Source organism: Tiliqua scincoides, chromosome 16 (genome assembly GCF_035046505.1).
Source record: "Tiliqua scincoides isolate rTilSci1 chromosome 16, rTilSci1.hap2, whole genome shotgun sequence".
In the NCBI taxonomy this organism is placed as follows: domain Eukaryota; kingdom Metazoa; phylum Chordata; class Lepidosauria; order Squamata; family Scincidae; genus Tiliqua; species Tiliqua scincoides.
Window position 1 is genome coordinate 7979362 of NC_089836.1, and position 12538 is coordinate 7991899.

A 12538-nucleotide genomic window follows, 5' to 3' on the forward strand; every position below is an offset into this window, starting at 1 on the left:
GTGTTGGTCTCTTGCCGAGCCTGCACTCAGGGCAGGGGCTCACTCAGCTCGGCCCAGGTCCAGAAGCAGCTCCTGACCAGCCACTTGCAGAGAAAGCAGCCTCCTCCTTCCGGCCTGGTGGGAACAGCAGCGCCACAGCCCTCTGCCTCCGCCTCCGCCCGCCCATCTCTACAGGTTCTAGAGCAGAGAGGCTTGGAAGTGTCTTCTCGGCCACGGTCCTCCTCATTCCAGCCCTGTTCTGCATTTGCCTGGAGAGGTCTTTGCTGGCCAGATGGAAAATATTAAGGGAAGCGGATTGCAGCTAAATCAATGGCTGCCGAGCGCTGCCAAGAGCCCGAGGCTAACGACAAGCAGATTTGCAGGCGAGGCCTGCTCTGCTGCAACGGGGGATCTGGCACATCCTCTGCCCTGCCTAGCAGTGGGGAGGCGGGGGCCAGGGAGAGCGGCTACTGTGCCAAATAGACTGCGCCGGCCTTGCTGCTTGAACGCTTCGGCAGAAAGAGGGAGGCGCAAGGGGCTCCCTCTGCACACAACTCCTTGTCCTTCTGGCTGCGGGAAGCTCTGCAGCCACAAAAAGCAAGGGCACAACTTCATCCCAAGGCAGACACTGCAGAGCCAGCCTCAAGCAGAGCCCCTGCTCCCGAGGAAGGCTCGAGGCACCAGGAGTGACCACAGAAGACGTCCCAAGCAGGGAAGGGGAAGATGCCGCCAGGCAACAAGCTGCGGGGACACAGCCGGAGAGACAAAAGGGAGCTGGGGGGACTGTTAACCCAAGGGACAGACTCCTGTAGGCTCAGGAAGCCCCTGAGGACTGGAGAGGGAGAGAGAGAGGGAAGGCAGATCTCCTGCTCTGGGGGGGGGGCAAGCGAGTGTCCTTCCCTGAGTTCAACCTAGCCTGTGCTGGGTTGCCATGGCATCTCCCCGGTGCGCCTCACGTCTCCTCAGTTTCCATGCCAGCTCGCAGTGCGCTCCAAGCCACATTACGTAAGGAAGGGCTGGTGGGCAGCCTGTCCGCCTCCTGCAAGCAGCTTGGCAACACTCCAGCCCGGGCTGCCAGAGCCGAAGTCGGCGCTGCGGGCGCAACAGGAAGAGAACCAGAAGCCGCTGCCAGAACTGTGCTGGAGCTCCAGCGGTGCCCAAGGCAGAGGCGGCCCTCCCCTGGTGCCTGCTGGGCGTTCTCGGAGCGAGGCACGGCCTGGAGCTGCTCACTCAACCACCTCGGGCAGGTGCCTCAAGCCACGTCCAGGCGCCCCAGAAAGGCAGCACACAAGGGCAGGGACCGTGGCCCACGTGGCCCGTCCGTCACCCTCCGCACTGGCTCCTGCAGCTGGGGTGGAGGAAATTCCCAGCCAAGACAAAATGGAGGCCACTGCACTGAGGAGCACTGCAGGGCCTAAGCCCCACCTTCTCTCAGGCCGCTGCTGCAGCTCAGCCCTACAAGCTCTCCGGCCCCCAGTCAGACCACACTCAGACTCAAAAGATGGGTGCCTGGGGTGGATCGTGCAGTGCACGCACTCCCCCCCCAGTCGACGCCCCCACAGGCCCTCAGGTTCCACAGAGTGCTCCCCCAGGGTGGCAGGCCAGCGTCTCCCCCCCACACGCTCCAGCACAGGAGCTGCTTTTCATTTGAAGCAGTCCAGGCCTGGGCAAGGAGTGGCATGAAGACGGTGGCACTCAGCTTCCTGGCACCAAACGCTTCTGCAACCAGTGACAAAGTACAAGCTGACGGGCCCCTGCCCCGGGAAGCAGGCAATCTAAAATTTAACAGGAGGGCAGGGCGAAGTGGGCAAGAAAAGCCGGCCACTACACCTGTCGAGGGACAGTCCTCCCTGGCTTCTCCTCCACGGCCATGTTAGAGTGGCAGCTTATGCCGCTCTGGCCTGTGCTGAGCTCCCCGAGAAGCCCCACCTGAGCCCTGAAGCCAGAACTGGTCACTCACTGCCTGGCCTCCCAGGAGCAGAGAGGGACTCGCAGCCTGCGGCAGGCGCTCCTTTTTCCAAGCCTAATCGCCTTCCTCCTGCCCATTTGCTAACCCGATAAGCATGAGCAGCTTTCACTCGGCTGCACATCCTGCATTTGATCTGCAGTGAGCAACTGAGACGTGCGGAGGGGGGTGAAACTGGCGCAGTCAAGTGGATGCAGACTCAAGCCCTGACACCCCCCCCCCCACTTAGGGGGTAAATTTACCCTCGTTGCTGAACTGGCCTCTTCTAGCACAAGGCATCCCCCAAGGCACAGCTGGTGGAGTGTGGCGGAAGTGTGAGGACTCTGTTCAGCACTCTGAAGTGTGGGGGGGGGGCAAGATTCACCCAAGACAGAGGACTGTGGGGTGTTGCCATCTTGTAGCAAACCCCACCCCCGGCAGCACATTCAGGATAAGCCATGAGCTACCCTTGCCTTTGGCTCAACTCAGGGAACTGAGGAAGCAAGACCCCCGCCTGGGGCATTCACAATTGTGCCAGCAAAGATGGGAAAGAGAGATGTAAAAGTACACCATGATTGGTCTGCCCAGCTATTGCCCCACAAAGTGTCTGCCAACAGGACACTCCCCAGACGTCGGAGGCTCCCAAGGGATGAAGCAGATCACCTCTGAGGCCTCCGTCTCGGCTGGGCAGTGAAGTGATAAAGCTCAGACCAGGTTATGTTACTGGCGGCCTGTGCAGGCTCAGAGTGGAGCAACATCCCCTTCAAGCAGGGGATTAGCTGGCATTGACCAGGCACGGAAAGCAAAGCAGGGAGAATATTCCAGAAGCCGACTGAACGCAGCCTCGCCAACATTTCTACGGCATCCAGTGGACGTGGGGTACTTTTCTGGGCCTGTTCCACAGGCAAAATCCAGGCGTCTGCTCCATCCTTGGCAATTCAAAGCATGCCCCCTTTCTCAAAAGGGTCCACAGAGGTTGAACAAAATGCCGTTGCTTAAGCCCACCCCCGGCCAGGCCTGGCAACACTGGCAAGTCAAGCCTCATCTGTGCACCCATCAAGACAGAGCAGTGGGCCCCAAAACCGCTTGTTCCCGTGCCTTGGTGCCCAGCTAGTTGGCGAGCCTGTGCCAGGAAACTGTCAGTTCCGATCCTGCTTGGGCCATGGAGCCCTATTAAGAGAGGCCTGCTGGTGGAGGGTGCCTGCCGTCTCCAGAGCCTGGGAAAGAAGGGGGCTCTGCCTCCCCGCCTCTGAGCTGGCAGCGGGCACCAGCTGGGAGTGCTCACGGAGCCATGAATGAGCCTAACAAAGGCGTTCTGTGGCCAGCTCTTGGCTGCCAGCCACATCCACAGGTCCAAAGGGCAGAGGTTGCGCCGCTTGCGGCCATTTACTCCCAGCAGAACCTGCCCCCAATACAAGCCGTAAGCAGCGCACACTCACAATTCTCCTCCTGTAATCCCTCAAGATATTCCTGATCCTTCCACATGTTTCTGCTCAATTAAAAAAATGTGTGACTTGCTCCCAAGACAGCCCCCACCCTGCTCATCGCCCCTGTTCTTTCCCTACAACACAGTGGATAGAAAAGGCAGGAATTCGAGACTACGGCAACGCAGCGCACACCCCAAAAACTCCCAGGCAGGGACTACGCCGTTTGCTAAGTGGGCTTCCATCTGGCAGGGACGACAGCAGAACCGTTCCTCTGCAAGACAGGATCCTCCCAGCAAGGGGAGGTCTTGCAGATCCCTGCGTTTCATTTACAATGGGTGTGTGCGCTTTCTGTTCCAAGTCCAGGAGCCAGACCACCATAAAATTTCAGAATGACTCCAGGCGTGCCAGAGCCAGGGATCGTGGTCGGGAGGCTTTCCCCCCTCGCACAACCAGAATGCTCAGCTCAGCTGTTCTGGACAGGGGAAGAAAGTGGACTGGCTGCGCCTGGTCCTCACACATCTCTGCACATGGTCTGCACTGCCCTTGTGGCCTGCACCATCCACATATGTGGAGCTTCACAAAAGAGGAGGAGACAGGTCTAGAGAGGCATACAATGTACACAGGGATTGTAAGGGAGACCACAGAGGAGGGGAGTGGGTGGGTGGAAGGATCCCCAAGTAGCTCATCTAAAGAGGAGTAGCTACAGGAGCGCTTCCTGTTTCCCACAAGTCTCCATGTTACCCCAGATGGATCTTTCAGGTGCTCCTCTCCCCTGCAACGTAAGAGGCAGAAATGTGCCAAATGGACTAGAACAAGAAAGGGAATGGGAGGGGCTGCACTGGCCCTCCTCCACTTCCTCAGCACCCCGTTTGTGGGCTGCTGTCTGTTTCCCCCTCAAACCCACCAGCAATGGCAGACTAAAGACCCTGAAAAGGCCTTCACCCCACAAGCCACACCCAGGGCCCATCCACGCAGCCTGTGTGGTGCCTGAGCTGTACAAGCTTGGACAGCTAAGCAAGCTGCTCCAGGGGGCCTTCTCATGCTAGGACACCACAGCTGGCAGGGCGCTGAAGAAGCTGGCCGTGCTGGGGCAAACATCTGCCTGCAAACACTGCCACTGCACCATCCTGAAGGTGGAACTCCACCTTCACACACACACCCCTAACCTACCTGACAGGGTTGTTGTGGAGAGGTAAGTGAGCCGGGAATTGCTAACACGCTTTGCACACTGAAAAGGGTTACAGAAACAAAAGCAGCACTCCTGCTGCTAACGGTGCCTGCAGAAGTAATTTGGAAAAATGGGAGAGACTCCCTTTCCATTTGCAGAGGTCACCCTCAGACCACCTGGGCCATGCAGCAGAGCTGCTTTGGCAGGGGAGAGTCCCAGCTGCAGACACTGTGCAAAGGTACACGGAGCCAGCCACGACCCCTCCTTCCTGGGGGGGTGGGGGAGAAAGTGTTGCTCATACCTCTGTACAAGCCCATTTGGCAGGGACTGGATGGAGAGGAGCAGATCCAGTGTGATTATTCCAAGCAGCTGGGCAGGCGGAAACACACAGGGAAACTTGACTGGGTGGGTTAAGAACCTTGACGGGACAGACACAGAGAGCACAAGAGGTCCAGATCAGGCCTTTCTGCAGAGTAAGAGACTCGTAGAAAGGTCTGTGAACCGCTTAGCGTCTGTTCATGCACAGAAAACAACTTCACGGCTTGGATTAGGACCACTCCAGAACTAAACGCATCTAGCAACCAAAACAGTGGCAAGCAAAGCAAATCACTTCGAAGAAAACAAAACTTAACTAGCCACACCGAAGGTGAGGATTCGCTTTTACAAATAAGATCCAAGAAAAAGCCCCCAAATGAACTGGCTTCACACACAGGCAACATCCCAAGTCTTTCCTCCACCCGCCCCAAGACAAACCACACAATTATTCTGGTTAGTCATCAGAAACCAATAAAATAATAGTAATAGTAATAGTAATAGTAGAGACTTCACTGCAAATGCAGAGCAACATAAATGGGCTGTGGAATAATTCAGAGCACACGCAGGACTCTGAGAAGATGCCTTCAGAGGAGTTTGTTCAGAGACAGCATGGATTAAAAGCCATAAATTATCTCTTGAACTCTGAACTGTTTAACAAATATTCTTTCTGCGTTAGGAACAGCAACGGATTTTAAGTCAACCCTTGATGGTTCAGAGGGCATTTTCTGCAACTCCTGAATAGAAACTGGGTTTTCTTTTCTTCCTCCTGCCCTCCCCAACACATTTAAAATTCAGCTTGGCTCATTCTCTCCCCCCTTCCTCTCTGTTTTAAAGGCTGCCTTTGATTTCCCTGCATGTATCAAGCAAACAAAACTCTCAGGTCAAGACTGCAGCATCCCTACAACCTCAAGTCCCCCTTTCGGAAAGTTTGCTTCCCTTCCTTCGGATGACGACATGTTATCTCGGCAAAGGCAGCCACACATTTCAATGCAGCGCCCATCCTCTGTGCCGGCAGATGCCCTTCCGGTTCCCTGCCCCAAATGCTTCAAAGCTGCACATTTCACAAACACTCCTCCCCTTCAAGGAGGAATAGTCAAATGATGCAAAGACAGAACTGTCCTTTGGAAGTTCTCGTTTCGCTTCTCCTCTGTTGCTTCACAAAGAATTTCCCCCACCACTTTCAATGGCTGAACAGCAATGCTGGAAATATTTCCAACCATAAAATAGGTTTTTCTGAAACAGTGGGGTGTGAGGGGGGGGACGACCACTGCCCAACTGTTCTCTATGGGTCGCAAAAGAGGCCTTTTAAAGGACAACACAGACCAAGGAAAACATTGTTCTGTCCTCCGTTGGGGAGGGTTCCTCCTTCCCAACTTATAATCGGAGCTGGCACTGAAAGGAGGAGGAAGTCATTGAATGAGACCCTAAGCAGGCAAGTAAAAAGCCTCTACGTGGGACACTTTTACCCCCCTCTCTCTCTGTGTGTGAGTGAGAGAGAGGAGAGAGAGAGAACAATTCATACATCTAGTTCTAAAAAAGTTTCGCTCCGAGCATGAGGGAATCCACCAAGACCCAGCAAGGCAACCAGAAGCCTGGGAGACTTGCAAGGGGTTTGTGTGTGTGTGTTACTTGCTTAAGCTCTATAGCAGTGTTATTCAAAGACGTCTGCGCTTTTTTTTAAAAGCAGAAGAAATGGGAGTTGCTCAGCTGCGAGAGTGGCTGCTGCCGCCCCGTCCTCTTCTGAGCACGGCTTGCAGTCCTGAACCCTCACTGATCCTTGTCTGGTTGGTTCCTAGTTCCCAGCCTGGGATCGCTTCTCATCAAAGTGAAATCTCTCTTTTCAACCCCCTCCCTCTTCCCCCTTTCAGTCTCCAAACCTTCCTGCTTTCCTCCCCCTCCCCTTAAAGTTGTTTCCATGCAGTTGGCAAAGGGGGAGGGGAGAGACAGGCACACACTTTACTTGGCCAGGAGCAGAAAAAGGGTACTGTTTTTAAAGCGATTTATTAATCTTGTTGTTTGACTGAAGAGGAGAGGCTGTATTTTTAAAGTGATGAACCTTGCTATTTGAAGGGAATACTTATAAGCCATTGATGAAGTGATTGCCAGCCCAATCCTATCCACACTTTCCTGGAAGTAAGCCCTATTGACTCTAATGGGACTTACTTCTGAGTAGGCATGCATAGGATTGGGCTGTGCATCTCCTAGTATAGGAGACAAATCAGCTTCCTAACCAAACCCTTATCAGCTCTGATATATTTTAATGGTCTATTTTTGTTTTCCCCACCAGCTGCTGGGAAAATTTAATTTCATTAAATTAATAAAGGGTTCGATCCTATCCAAGGAGAATGGGAGAAATGACTAGTTGGACTGGGGTCCACAGGGGTGTGTGTGTGTAATGTTGGTCAGACTGGTTGCTCACAAAGTTCATTTGATAACACAATTCTATTGGTATGCTTACAAGGTTTTAAAAAATGAGTCCTCCTGGACCAGACAAAATCTACCTACTCCAGCATCCTATCTCCAACAGTGATCAGCAGCTGATCATTTATAAAGCACGTATATTGCTGTGTATTAATAATATATTTTTAAGATCTGCATTTAATTAATGATATGATTAATATAATTAATATTAATATAGTTAATGTATATTTAATATTTAATATTACATTATAATAAATATAATATAATATAGTTAATATTTCTGGCCACTTCCTGTTTAATGATGTCACTTCCAGCCGTCAGGAACATGATGGGGAGTCATGGCCAACAGCCACGGGGGTCAAGGGAGCCACTGGCTGGAAAGGTTTGAGTACCACTGCTCTACAGTGTTGGGGGGGCAGGGGCCAGTCAGTCTAGCCCCTAAATCATCATTAACAGGAAGAATTCACTGCCACAACACAGGCAGGTGCACACACAGGTTTTATAAAGACAAGTCCAATTGCAAGAGGGAGAGGTCAGCCTTCTAATGGCCATTTGCCCGGAACAGGTAAATACAGTAGTAGAGGAAATTGGGGCTGCCCCTTCCACAGCACATCCTGGCTTAGGGCCAACTCCTCTGGAAGCCGGTGATGGGATGCAGACCCCTGGGTTGAACACGCAAAGTAGTTCTCGCAAAAGGAAACCAGCAGCGCAGCCCAAAACACAGGTAGGAGAGAGCCTCAGCGGCTTTACAAAAGCAGCTGACAGTCTAAGAGCAAAAATGAAAACAGAGGGACTTATAAAACATCTTTAAAGGTGGGCACATATGCCTATCCTGTGCCAAAAACAAGGAAAAAAAGAACTGTGGGGTTTTGTCTGAAGCTCTCAAAGGTCTGAAGAACAGCACAAATGGCAGGACATGAGAAGCACCACCAAGATGGATGCACAGAGAGAGCATCAACACAAACATACCTGCTCCTCTAATCTGTTTCAACCTGACCAAGAACACGAAGCAGTTCTACAGAAAAAGTTTGCACCCTCCAGGCAGAAACAGGATGGACGAGAAGGTGCTTTGGGCTCTCCTGCGCCCTCTGCTGTTCGAAAAGCAGAGACCATGCCCTTCGAGCGTCTCAGGAACAGGTTGGCAATCCAAGCATGAAATGTAAGCAAATCACAGAGGAGAGTTTCAAGATGCATCAGAAGGAGCCCTCGAGGGAGAAACGGCTCGCGCAGTCGGTGGAGCAGCATCGGCGCATTTGAGCGTTTAGCCACCGTTGCAGACAAGGAGTTTTAAGCCCAACAGGCAGGAGAAACAGGGATGGGAGGCTGCGGCTCAGTGGTGGAACCTCCCCTGTGCTGCCATGCAGAAAGTCCCAGCAGGGCTGCTCCCCCACAGCTTCTGCAGGCAGGGCTGGGAAAGACCCTCTTCTGCCTGGGGCCCCCTGGACAACTGCTGCCAGTCTCTGCTGACAGCACTCTGGTGGACGGACCTGCAGTCTGACTCCAAAGGAGGCACACTTCCTATGCCCAAGCCTTCCCTCATGAGACCACACCACTGAGCACAGGCTGTGAGCCAGCAGCACACACAGCTCCATCTAGGCTTGGGCCCAGCACACCCTGGCGACCCCTTCCCCCTTACGAACCTGCCCATCAGAAGGTCAGGTACGGACATCCAACTCTGCCTGGGCAGGCTCACGGAGTAAGAACTTCCTGGTGTTGGTGCTACAGCTGTGAGGCCTCCTCCTTAGGGGCCTTCCTTTCCCACGTAAAATGGGGTGCAAAGGGGGAGACCCGTCCTCCCCCTTTGGTAAGCTGTGAGTGTCTTTTCTGCCTATGTGCCGCTTTCCATTTTGCATCACTTTTGAGCCTTTACATCAATCTTTGGGACACTGCTGCGCACCACTTGGTAGAAAACCCAGAGGGAAATGAAACACAGTGATCTGCCCCTGAGCAGCAGTTTGCACACATGAATACGGCCACGGCAGGGCCTGCTTCAAGTGTTCCCACGACACCTACAAGGACTTTATTTCCTCTCTGGGCTACGCTGAGGACTTCTGGAAGACAAGGCTCTGTGCAGCAAGACAGCAGGGAACCTACTGCTGTGGCTCTCGAGAGTGAACAGAATGGCTGCAAGGCCCTTCCTTTTGCACGCTGACGTCTGCGTTCTTTTGCACAAAGGTCAGCCTTGCGACTTCCTGGGAAATGTCACCACGTTCCAACTCTTTAAAGGGGCAAACCAACTCACCTGCATAGGGTTCCACCAGACCTGTTTGTGGCAGTACGGCGGCAGTAACTGCAGCTGGAAGGGTTCATGTGTGCTAGTCCACCCCCACAGAACACAGCAGGAATCCTCACACAAGCCAGGTCAGGATACAGATCGCAGGAGAGAAGCCCTCCCCTCCACCCCCACAAGGGCAAGCCAAGTTCTTGGCATACACAGGCTCCAGAAGTGCAGTGACTTCTCAAGGCACAGATAGGGAGGAGAGTCTTTCAACAGCTGGAAAGTGTTAATTAAAAGCAAGAGGAGCAGCCTGTCAACAGGGCTTCTTGGAGAGAGGGGGGCCCTCGAGCACGCCGACTTACCTTAGGATGCAGAAGCAGGCCTTGGCCCCTGAAGATAAGCGGCAAAACCCAAACCGCTGCTTGCTGTCAATGTCCGTGAGCACAAAAGTGAAGTTCTGGCCAACTTGGCTCACGGTGAGGCTGGAAGTGGGGAAACACAGAGACGTCTGTTAAGGGGCTGTTCACACTCGAGCTACGCTAAGCATCCACATGGACCAGGTCGTGAGCCAGCCGGCCTTCCTCTAAACACGACGCTAGGAATTTGCAGCCCAAACCCTTCAAGTCCAAGGATATCCCTTCACACAGTATGAATGGATCTGGTTCTTATCCGCAGTGACCGTTCTTCGCATTTAACGGACACGCCTCCTGCCTTTCAGGGTTTCTTCTGGACCCTACTAGTTACGATTCAGGAGCTGCTCTAGGGTCCAATACAGCACTGAGAAAGGGCTGCTACTTCAACAGAGGCAGGTTTCAGGGGTGAGTCACGTGCAACAGGCCTCAGCCGCCTGAAGGTGTCATGATGCACCTGAGGTGGGCCTCCTGAGACACCTCCTTTCTTAGGAATTAACTGCTGAGAAGGGGGGCGAGAAGGAAATGCCTTTGGGGGCCTCTAAAATGCTATCAGCTGTTGGGACAGCAGACTTTGTTTCATGGTTTCACAAGCTAATTGGAGAAAGGAGGACCTGGGCCAGTCACTGTCAGAAGAGGCCTAGAACTTAAAATACCGGACCACCATCAGATTTCTGAAATCTTAGCTGGCTAATGATACAAGAGCTTTAACCAACGAAACATCCGCACATAAAAATGAACACAGTTTGGAAGAGGCACTCCCCAGTTGATCTAACAGGCTGTAGTATCAGGCACTGAACTGGTTGGATCAGTAAAAAAACACTTTTGATTAACAAGAAACTCATTTTTAATCAGTCACAGTGTAGGAAGAAAGCTCTTTTTTAGTTCTTGGGACTTCAGCAAAGTACAGGTGGCAGGGAGGCCTTCCTTCCCTTCACACACCCAGAGGAAGGAAGGAATTTTCTGCAACACTATCCTTCTGTGACACAGGCACATACGCAGCAGCGAAAAGCAGAACACGCGTGTGTGCATGCAACAAACCATGCCTTCGTGACGTTCCCATGTGGACAGGACGCTGTGGTCCACTGGAAGCCCGAGGCGGAAGCCCGCCCCTTCCCCTCACAGCAAAGGAGAAGCACATGAGCCTGAAGCTCACCATGCGCACACTCAGATACGCTGAAGCATCGTGCCGGAATGGGGACAGTGTCTTTTACCTGTTTTGTAAGATTACTGCACGGGCAGAGGGGTACTCAGGAGTGAATTACACAGGAAAATACAATCAACAGGCAGATCAGAACACGTCAAACTGTAAAAGTTACACATCCAGCTCAGGTTTTCAGAATTTTACTTTATCACTTTATTTTTATTATTATTTTATTAAATTAAATATCGTATATTATTATATTATATTAAAATATTATTTCATTTTATTACTTTATTATTTTTTTAAGAGACTCTACCTCTCCAAGCCAAAGACAAGTTTTGGGTTACCTAATGAGGCAGCAGGAGAACTACTTTTGCCCTGCTTCTTTAAATCAAGATATTTAATCCCAGGGGAAAGCTGCCACAAAAGAAGAAGGCTGAGATTTCAGGTTAACATTCGTACTTTCGATAAGAGCTTTTCATTTCTAAAGTGCTCGGCGCTATTACCCCAAGATCACTACAGGTCAAAGGAGGCTACAATCTGTCACTGATATTAATTTAAATTGGAGGGGGCATTCAAAGGGAGTGAGTAAAATGGGCTCTCGTGCAGCACAGGTGCACATGCAAGGCTGCTGCGGCAGCTGAGACACACCTTCCCTGGTGTTCTCCTGTCAACACAATGCTCCAGAAACACCCCCCAGCCCCACCCAAGAGGGAGCTTGATAACAGGGTTCATATCTGGGCCCTTTTCCAAAGCCCCAATCACACCGCGCTCTGCACAGAGGTGCTCATTTGCCTCTTCTGCGAGAGCGCAAACAATGCCACAACATTGCTTGACGACGCCAACCCCCTCGTACCTGGCGAGGAAGCCCCCTCCCCACCTTTTGTGAAATGGAGCTCCGGCAAAGGAAGCCAAGCAGGGCAGGGGAAGGGCAGCGGCAGAAGCTGAGAGCAGGGCACAAAGCCTCCTTCCCCCAACACTATAATTAGTAAAGGATATTACTGCTAGCAGCTTGGTGCCTCTCTCATAAATAACAGCTTGCTTTATGCCATGTGTGAAACCCATTACTTAAAGCACGAATATCCAGAGCGGGGTGCAGGGGGAGAAGCACACAAAGCAGGTCCCTCTCGTTCCGCACGAGACTTTGCTGAGTTTTTGTGTGCGCCACCGTCACACACAAAAATACCCGGGGCAAATTGCAGGCTCGGAGTTCCCCCTGGGAGATCCAGGGCTTGCTCCTACAGAAGCCGCTGATTCGGCTCAGAGGCAATTAAGCCCCAGAGAAGACGCCCAGGCCGCTGTTCCACAGGCTCAGAGGAGGAACAATGCTTCACTCCGGCATGGCAGGCGCTTTCAGTCCTGCAAGAGCTTCACAGCAGGCTCACAGCAAGAGCCTTCCAATTTTACAGGCGGGCAGCAGAGACCTTGCCTGGCTCCTCTTTCCTTTTTCCTGGGACTGCCTTGATGGTTCCTCCCTGCTCTGCTCAGGGACGGAGTCCAGGTAAAACTCT

General features: G+C 52.6%; 1 protein-coding gene across 4 annotated transcripts in view; it reads right to left on the bottom strand.

Annotated features, from left to right (window-relative positions):
* DENND1A (DENN domain containing 1A) overlaps positions 1-12538 on the bottom strand; it is a 136927-nt gene that overhangs the window by 72528 nt on the left and 51861 nt on the right. For all 4 annotated transcript variants that reach the window (XM_066610583.1, XM_066610586.1, XM_066610584.1 and 1 more), the window contains exon 5: positions 9836-9955. In XM_066610583.1, coding sequence (XP_066466680.1) covers positions 9836-9955 — 120 coding nt within the window. The remainder of the gene's footprint in view (positions 1-9835; positions 9956-12538) is intronic.